At 35.4% G+C, this 11,648-nt stretch overlaps 1 protein-coding gene across 1 annotated transcript in view; it reads left to right on the top strand.

Annotated features, from left to right (window-relative positions):
• Positions 1-461: 461 nt before the first annotated feature.
• LOC102803837 (uncharacterized) overlaps positions 462-11,648 on the top strand; it is a 30,752-nt gene continuing 19,565 nt past the window's right edge. The window contains exons 1-7 of the mRNA XM_085494401.1: positions 462-523; positions 8,272-8,370; positions 9,874-9,966; positions 10,059-10,166; positions 10,289-10,399; positions 10,749-10,847; positions 10,972-11,067. Of these exons, the coding sequence (XP_085350527.1) occupies positions 10,313-10,399; positions 10,749-10,847; positions 10,972-11,067 (282 nt within the window). The 5' untranslated portion in view covers positions 462-523; positions 8,272-8,370; positions 9,874-9,966; positions 10,059-10,166; positions 10,289-10,312. The remainder of the gene's footprint in view (positions 524-8,271; positions 8,371-9,873; positions 9,967-10,058; positions 10,167-10,288; positions 10,400-10,748; positions 10,848-10,971; positions 11,068-11,648) is intronic.

Here is an 11,648-nt window from a genome sequence, read left to right as displayed (position 1 = left end):
ACACAAACATAGAACCACATCACACACAAACATAGAACCACATCACACACAGACATAGATCCACTTCACACATAGACATAGAACCACATCACACACAAACATAGAACCACATCACACACAAACATAGAACCACATCACACACAAACATAGATTCACATCACACACAAACATAGAACCACATCACACACAAACATAGAACCACATCACACACAAACATAGAACCACATCACACACATACATAGAACCACATCACACACACAGACAAACATACAACAACATCACACACAAACATAGAACATCACAAATTCATGTTTCTACAATTCACGTATCATGTAAATGAATTATGTCAAGCCTGCTTGTATGGTCTGAAAGTTTACTCTACACTGTATTTGTGTCATTTAACACAGTATTATATTTGTTTCAGGACAACAAGACTCCACTTCACTATGCAGCAGGAGAAGGTGATAATAAATCAGTTGAGGCATTGTTGTCAGCAGGGGCTAATGTAGAAGTAGTTGATAAGGTAATTTGTAGTATATGTTTGCTTAATATACACAATTGCAATTGCATCACTAATTACAAACACCAAACATTGTCCCATGCTTATCCACATAACAGTATAAATATCTGTCAACAAACTGATATGTTTGATAGATATATTAGTGTGTCAACAGTGAATTGAAAAGAGTACGAGTATAAGAATGTACACGAGTGTAGCACGCTTGTGGTTGCTACCCAAATTTACATAATAAAACCTTAGTCTCACTATCGTTACAGACTATAGTGATTATGATGTAATCATAGTGGCTGTCTGTCTGTCTGTCTGTCTGTCTGTCTGTCTGTCTGTCTGTCTGTCTATCTATTCTCAGTCATTCTTAGCTCTGCTCTACCTGCCGTTAGTCGTCACTCATGTACATTTTTGTGGTTTTCTTACATTGTAGATAACAAAGCAGAGCTGTTCATGTAGTTAATCGTCCCTCATCGTCCTCATCCATTATCCATCAATAATTATATTTTTATATTCCTCTTATGAACTAAAAGCTCAATTGTTTTTATACTTGGTTTGTAGATACATATTTTGTGATGATATTTTACTCATTTGTTTTGAGAGAATATTTTGGAAATTTTTGGTAAAAATGCTATTTTCTCAAACGGTTTGATATTTAGTATTTACCTTTGGTAGACCCATGTCAGATTTGTTCATTTCATGGCACATTGGATCCAAACAAACATTGAACCACATCGCACACAAATATAAAACAACAACACACACAGACATAGAACCAAATTGCACACAAACATAGAACCACATCACATGCAAAAATAATCACACAAACAGAACCACATCACACACATACATAGAACCATATCACACACAAACATAAAACCACATCACACACAGACATAACACCACATTGCTCACAAACATAAATTTTAAACCACATCACACACAGACATAGAACCACATCACACACAAATGTAGAACCACATCATACACAGACATATAACCACATCACACACAAATGTAGAACCACATAACACACAAACATAGAACCACATCACACACACACACACACAAACAAACAAACAGAACCACATCACACACACACAGAACCACATCACACACAAACAAATATAAAACCACTTCACACACATACACACAAACAAAGAACCACATCACACACACAAACATAGAAGCACATCACACACACACAAACAAACAAAGAACCACATCACACACAAACATAGAACCACATCACACACAAACATAAACCACATCACACATACAAACAAACAAACATAGACCACATTACACACAAACATAGAACCACATCACACAGAAACATAGAACCACATCACACACAGACATATAACCACATCACACACAAACGTAGAAGCACATCACACACAAACTTAGAACCACATCACACACACAAACTAACATAAAACCACATCACACACAAACAAACACAGAACCACATCACACACAGACATATAACCACATCACACACAAATGTAGAACCACATCACACACAAACATAAAACCACATCACACACAAACAAACAAACATAGAACCACATCACACACACACACACAAACATAGATCACATCACACACAAACTTAGAACCACATCACACACAAACATATTACCATATCACACACAAACATAAAACCACATCACATACAAACATAAAACTACATCACACACAAACATAAAACTACATCACACAATACTTAAAACTACATCACACACACAAACATAGAACCACATCACACATACATAAACCCACATCACACACAAACATATTACCATATCACACACAAACATAAAACCACATCACACACATACATAAAACCACATCACACACAAACATAAAACTACATCACACACACACACACACACACAAACATAGAACCACATCACACACATACATAAAACCACATCACACACACAAACATAGAACCACATCACACACATACATAAAACCACATCACACACAAACATAAAACCACATCACACACATACATAAAACCACATCACACACAAACTTAAAACGACATCACACACACAAACATAAAACCACATCACACACACAAACATAGAACCGCTTCACACACATACATAGAACCACATCACACAAAAAATAGAACTACATCACACACACACACAAACATAGAACCACATCACACACATACATAAAACCACATCACACACACAAACATAGAACTACATCACACACATACATAAAACCACATCAGACACACAAACATAAAACCACATCACACACAAACTTTGAGCCACATCACACACATACATAAAACCACATCACACACAAACAAACATAAAACCACATCACACACACTAACATAGAACAACATCACACACAAACATAAAACTACATCACACACACACACACAAACATAGAACCACATCACACACATACATAAAACCACATCACACACACACACACAAACATAAAACTACATCACACACACACAAACAAAACCGCTTCACACACATACAAAGAACCACATAACACACAGACATATAACCACATAACACACAGACATAGAACCACATCACACACAAACATAGAACCACATCACACACAGACATAAAACCATATCACACACAGACATAGAACCACACCACACACAGACATAGAACCACATCACACAGAAACATAGTACCACATCACACACAGACACAGAACCACATCACACACAGACATAAAACCATATCACACACAGACATAGAACCACACCACACACAGACATAGAACCACATCACACAGAAACATAGTACCACATCACACACAGACACAGAACCACATCACACACAGACATAGAACCACATCACACACAGACATAAAACCATATCACACACAGACATAAAACCATATCACACACAGACATAAAACCACATCACACACACACATAGATCCACATCACACACAGACATAGAACCACATCACACACAAACATAGAACCACATCACACACAGACATAAAACCATATCACACACAGACATAAAACCATATCACACACAGACATAAAACCACATCACACACAGACAGACATAGAACCACATCGCACACAGACATAGAACCACATCACACACAGACATAGAACCACATCACACACAGACATAGAACCACATTACACACAGACATAGAACCACATTACACACAGACATAGAACCACTTCACACACAAACATAGATCCACATCACACACAAACATAGATCCACATCACACACAGACATAGATCCACATCACACACAGACATAGATCCACATTACACACAGACATAGAACCACATTACACACAAACATAGAACCACATCACACACAAACATAGATCCACATCACACACAAACATAGAACCACATCACACACAAACATAGATCCACATCACACACAGACAAAGATCCACATTACACACAGACATAGAACCACATTACACACAAACATAGAACCACATCACACACATACATAGATCCACATCACACACAAACATAGATCCACATCACACACAAACATAGAACCACATCACACACAAACATAGATCCACATCACACACATACATAGATCCACATTACACACAGACATAGAACCACATTACACACAAACATAGATCCACATCACACACAAACATAGATCCACATCACACACAAACATAGAACCACATTACACACAAACATAGATCCACATCACACACAGACATAGATCCACATTACACACAGACATAGAACCACATCACCCACAAACATAGATTCACATTACACACAAACATAGATCCACATCACACACAAACATAGATCCACATCACACACAAACATAGAACCACATCACACACAAACATAGATTCACATCACACACAAACATAGAACCACATCACACACAAACATAGAACCACATCACACACAAACATAGAACCACATCACACACAAACATAGAACCACATCACACACAGACATAGATCCACTTCACACATAGACATAGAACCACATCACACACAAACATAGAACCACATCACACACAAACATAGAACCACATCACACACAAACATAGAACCACATCACACACAAACATAGATCCACATCACACACAGACATAGATCCACATCACACACAGACATAGAACCACATTACACACAGACATAGAACCACATCACACACAGACATAGAACCACATTACACACAAACATAGATCCACATCACACATAGACATAGAACCACATCACATGCAGACATAGAACCACATCACATGCAGACATAGAACCACATCACACACAAACATAGAACCACATCACACACAGACATAAAACCATATCACACACAGACATAAAACCACATCACACACAGACATAAAACCACATCACACACAGACAGACATAGAACCACATCGCACACAGACATAGAACCACATCACACACAGACATAGAACCACATCACACACAGACATAGAACCACATTACACACAGACATAGAACCACATCACACACAAACATAGAACCACATCACACAAACATAGATCCACATCACACACAAACATAGAACCACATCACACACAAACATAGAACCACATCACACACAGACATAGATCCACTTCACACATAGACATAGATTCACATCACACACAAACATAGAACCACATCACACAAACATAGAACCACATCACACACAAACATAGAACCACATCACACACAAACATAGAACCACATCACACACATACATAAAACCACATCACACACAAACAAACATAAAACCACATCACACACACAGACATAAAACCACATCACACACAGACAGACATAGAACCACATCGCACACAGACATAGAACCACATCACACACAGACATAGAACCACATCACACACAGACATAGAACCACATTACACACAGACATAGAACCACATCACACACACACACACAAAAAAACATAAAACTACATCACACACACACAAACAAAACCGCTTCACACACATACATAGAACCACATAACACACAGATATATAACCACATAACACACAGACATAGAACCACATCACACACAGGCATAAAACCATATCACACACAGACATAGAACCACATCACACACAGACATAGAACCACATCACACAGAAACATAGTACCACATCACACACAGACATAGAAGCACATCACACACAGACATAGAACCACATTACACACAGACATAGAACCACATCACACACAAACATAGAACCACATCACACACAAACATAGAACCACATCACACACACACACATAGAACCACATTACACACAGACATAGAACCACATTACACAGAGACATAGAACCACATCACACACAAACATAGATCCACATCACACACAAACATAGATCCACATCACACACAGACATAGATCCACATTACACACAGACATAGAACCACATTACACACAGACATAGAACCACATTACACACAGACATAGAACCACATCACACACAAACATAGATCCACATCACACACAAACATAGATCCACATCACACACAGACATAGATCCACATTACACACAGACATAGAACCACATTACACACAAACATAGAACCACATCACACACAAACATAGATCCACATCACACACAAACATAGAACCACATCACACACAAACATAGATCCACATCACACACAGACATAGATCCACATTACACACAGACATAGAACCACATTACACACAAACATAGAACCACATCACACACATACATAGATCCACATCACACACAAACATAGATCCACATCACACACAGACATAGATCCACATTACACACAGACATAGAACCACATTACACACAAACATAGATCCACATCACACACAAACATAGATCCACATTACACACAGACATAGAACCACATCACACACAGACATAGAACCACATTACACACAAACATAGATCCACATCACACACAGACATAGAACCACATCACATGCAGACATAGAACCACATCACATGCAGACATAGAACCACATCACACACAAACATAGAACCACATCACACACAGACATAAAACCATATCACACACAGACATAAAACCACATCACACACAGACATAAAACCACATCACACACAGACAGACATAGAACCACATCGCACACAGACATAGAACCACATCACACACAGACATAGAACCACATCACATGCAGACATAGAACCACATCACACACAAACATAGAACCACATCACACACAAACATAGAACCACATCACACACAAACATAGAACCACATCACACACAAACATATATCCACTTCACACATAGACAATTCAAGACGTGTGGTATTGGTAATTTTTTTATTTTTTTCAGCTTGAAAAATATACTCTATTTCTCAATGCAATATATTTTTGATGCTTAAAATATATCACACGGCAAGTGCTTTGCCAATGAACTATTACAATTACTATGGCCAACAACAAACATGTGCCAGCATGTCAAAAAATGCACCAATACGGGAAATACGGGGCATGATTGAAGATATTCACACTACACTCTGTTTTTTCAGTCAATGTGGAATTGTTTCTTTTGATTAGTAGATGTCTACTCTATGACGTCATCAGTTATATGTCATAAACAGCAATACCATGCATCTATGATATACAATCTATTTGCTGCATAATCTGATATTCTCTTTTTTGAGATTTTGCTGAATTTGAATGGCAAAGTTCCATTGAAATATAATAATTGTTCTAGATAATTAATTGGATAATTAACATGCACATTAGGTCATTAATAATGGGATTACTAATTAATAAGGGAAAAATAATCAGGCCTGCACAGTATCCCATAGCATATATGTACCGATTTTTGTTGAAATATGTTGAACGGTAGAGGTTAATATGCAAATTAGGTAGTTAACATGGACAGATTACAACCAGACACTAATCAGTTCTATGTTTTGTCCCATTGTTCCAGAATAAAACAAAAAATAGGTTAATTAATATAGGTCACTAATATGCATCAGCCTACTGATGAGAGCAATTAGTAAACATACATTGTACTTATGAAGTCTTAAGCTATATACATGTATATTACACACACGCGATATATACAACCAGTGACTGCATCCAGCAATGTCATGTGGATGTAGGTCTCGTATCATTATGTGATACAATTCAATATATATCAGAATATATCATATGTGGCTACAACGAATACATATGTGATAATGTATAGTGAATATCAGGACTCCCTCATTGATTTCTGATTAGATGTGTGGTCATTTGCAATATTTCGTGAATTGGTTTGTGAGGAGACACGCGATATATATTTATTTCATTTCAAATTCATAATACGATTTTCAAAAGTGTGAGGTGTGACCTTTGTTTATTCAGATTAATATTGAATTACTTATTTGAATGTTAAATATTATCTTTTAATAATTACACCATGTAGCATGTGACCGACACTGAGCATAATCTTATTTTATGAAGTATCATATACAAATCCACTGATGTAACTTTAATTTAGGACAAGAATAATTCAATACACATTGCTGCACATAATGACAGAGGTGCAGCTATAACTGCATTAGTAGCAGCTGGTGCAAATCCTGATTTGCTTGATAAGATAGACTATTGAGCAGTGATATAAGATATTGATATAAGATATAACTGATTACGAGTGAATTATATGCTATATATATAGTATGGTTATTAACCCTTCAATTTATCATGTTTATACATTATTATATCTGTTAATTACAATTATATTTCACTGACAACAGTTTATTTAATGTTTATATGATTTAGGACAACAACAAACCATTACACAATGCTATCTTGAAACAAGATATAAAGACAATCAAGTCATTAATATCGGCTGGTGCTAATGTTTTTTCAGTTGATAGGGTGAGTTACTTTATATGCATACTTTACCTGTACAGAATTTGTATTTAATTGTAATACCAGCAAAACCATGATAGTGTAATTTGCAGCAATTAATGTTAATATGAGACATGTAACTGCACGTTAACATGAGTCATGTAACAATGAATGTTAACATAATACATGCAACTGAATGTTAATATAAGACATCTTACAGTGAATGCTAACATAATACATGTAACAGTGATTGTTAACTCAATACATGTAACAGTGATTGTTAACATAATGTAACTGAACCTTAACATGAGGCTTGTAACAGTAAACATTGGCAGTAGAGACTGTGAACATTAATATGAGAGACATTATCTCCACGTTTACATGGGGGACATGGAACTGTTAAGTGAAAGCGAAGGGGTTGTCAGCTGTCCACACGTGGAAATTGGGCCCCAAAAAACGCATGCTAAAATGCAAAGGCTCATGGGTAGACACATGTTTGCAACACACTATAGCCGTTTGCCGCATGCACAGATGACGACAACTATGACTTTAACGTGAGAGACATATACTGTGCACTTATACATGAAACACATGTAACTGAACACATAATTGCTTTTAGAATAATAATAATAATAATACGCACTATTAAAACAGATATTAGATTACATTAAATGATGATATTACACATAATTACATTTTTTTTGGTTTTTGCACAAGTCAAACTAGTGTTGCTTCTTTATATAATGACAATCCAAAGGTTTGACACCATGATTAGTATATTCATTCATATCATAGAGTTTGTAGACGATATTGTGTCTGGGATAATGGCTCCTTGTTGGATGAAGACGATATGTGCTCTCATTCCCATCTACTGTATACTTATCTCAAATAGTAGCGGATTTTCCTTAGGATGACTGGCTTTTAAATAGTAGTTGAGCTAAATGTATTGCCATGTTAGTATGAGTACAAATATTGAATAATTTTACTAGTAGATGTGTTTAGAGAGACTTAGTACCAACACAGGAGCAACTTCCATTTTTTTCCAAAACAATATACATTATTTGTGATATAATTGTTAATTCCAGCGATGTCATGTCAGCATTGTCATTGTTTCCATAAACTATATTACGATTGATGCGACTGATACACAAAACATTTTAGCATCTATCATATCATTTATCATCATCTACTCACTTCCCCCAGACATTACCTGAAAGATGAGTGCAAAATGAAAACATACTAAAAAAAGGCTTTGTATATATAGAGGTTAATCAAGATCCACCCGATAACCCACACCAGCAATGGTAATTTATCATTGAGTTGAGCAGGGAGTCATTACAACATCATTTGTAAAGTAACACTGTAACGTACATAATGTTGTTCACACCAGTATAACCTTGTTATAAGCAACACTTTAAGTGAACCATATTTAATGTCTTTAGAAATTATTCATAATTTATTACAAGAACCAAGTTTAAAGGAAATTTATATAATAATGTATAATCAATCTTTTTATATTCTTCATTTCAGCCCAGCTTAACACCCTTGCAGTTTGCCATTGAACAAAAAAAATCAGTTGCTGTGGAATACTTATTAGAAGAAGGAGCTGTAATTTCAGTTGAGGTGATTTTGAAATTATAATTATACAAGTTTGGACTGAGAACAGTATTATTACAAAAAATAACATTTAAATTTGTCATCCTGTTTCATTTCAGAGTTTGCCATCTAAGCTATCAAGTCGTGTGTCTGACGCCCTCTCTCGGCATGCAATTAAAAATGATTTGCCGGATATTACTACAAAAATTGGTAAACAATCAGGCAATGTATGTAACATTAGATGTTTTCTAACTACTCATGAGTGGATATGTTATTTTTAAAATGACACACTGTGTTTCTGCACATGAAAACATGAAGTAATAATCTGATATATATATAATTATTACAGACAACTAAAAAGACATTGGATGTGATGCTTTGTTCAGCTGTAAATAAGGGTGATGCTGCCGAGGTTAAACGTTTGTTGGATCAGGGTGCAAGGTGTAATTGCAAAGATGGAGTAAGTTTCATCAACCTATAAGTTGGAACACAGGTACACGGTCAGACGAATGGTGGGCATACAGATACACTGATGAACCAACACGATCCGCCCATGTTTGAATTAAATGAGCGACAGACACACATGCACAATACCATATGACAGTACTTGACAAGGCAACTGATGTGTATATTAAATCAACATAGACAATAAGAAACTGACATATCTGAATGTAACAATATGAACGCGCACTGGGAAATATTGTTTTACTGAACAATGAATTACATATATAATCAAACAGTTGTACCATTAGTATGCACATATACACATGGTATTAAAGCAAATAACTCATAATTTGATATTTTTACAGAAAAACAACACACCTCTAATGCTTGCATGTCAAGGCGGGTATAACGAAATAGGCAAACTTTTACTCGAAAACAATGCCGGAACAGGGGCCAGAAATCAGGTGATTATTTATTAATAATTACTATAATATCATCAATATATGTATTTATGATGAAAATATTGCTGTTAAAACTTAAGAAATGAATCACTCATTTCACACCAATGTAATGAAAATTACTTTTCAGGATAATAAATCATCTCTACATCTCGCTGCTGAGAATGGAAATTTAGAAATGGTTAAACTACTTTTACCATCGAGAAACTGGAACACAAAAGATAAAGTAAGATTTATTCACATATGGAATAAAACATATAATTTGTTTCTTCATTCAGTTATTTTATTTTATTTTATTTTATTTTATTTTATTTTATTTTATTTTATTTTATTTTATTTTATTTTATTTTATTTTATTTTATACGATGTCATCCCAAGCCATGTCATGTCACCCCACCGCCAATATTTGCTGACTTCTTGGACCCTTCATTGTTTGCTAAATTTAATCAGGTTGCTTGTTTAATGAAATTACACATACACCTTGATTCAGTAATTTGAAGCAAATGAACATGATAATTTCTGTGTGTTGCCAAAATTATGTGTGGAATTTAGAAAGAAATAATCAGTAAATTATTTACAATCTTAGTGAATTAGTCATTAAAACAATTTTACAATACAGATTATATTGTAATGTGCCAGTGCTCATGAACGACAAATATAAAATATTAAACCTTATGTACATTTTGGTACTGAATGACATGATTAATTTTAATTCGGCGATTCTGATATCCAGTGGACAATGACATAACAGTGCAATAATTTGCAGGATGTTTTACACAAGAGAGTAATTTATAATGGGAGCACGAC

The sequence above is a fragment of the Saccoglossus kowalevskii genome, chromosome 20 (genome assembly GCF_978046115.1).
Source record: "Saccoglossus kowalevskii chromosome 20, keSacKowa6.1, whole genome shotgun sequence".
Taxonomy (NCBI): Eukaryota; Metazoa; Hemichordata; class Enteropneusta; family Harrimaniidae; genus Saccoglossus; species Saccoglossus kowalevskii.
The sequence above is the reverse complement of the archived record's forward strand: the minus strand, read 5'-3'. Positions and strand labels throughout refer to the sequence as shown.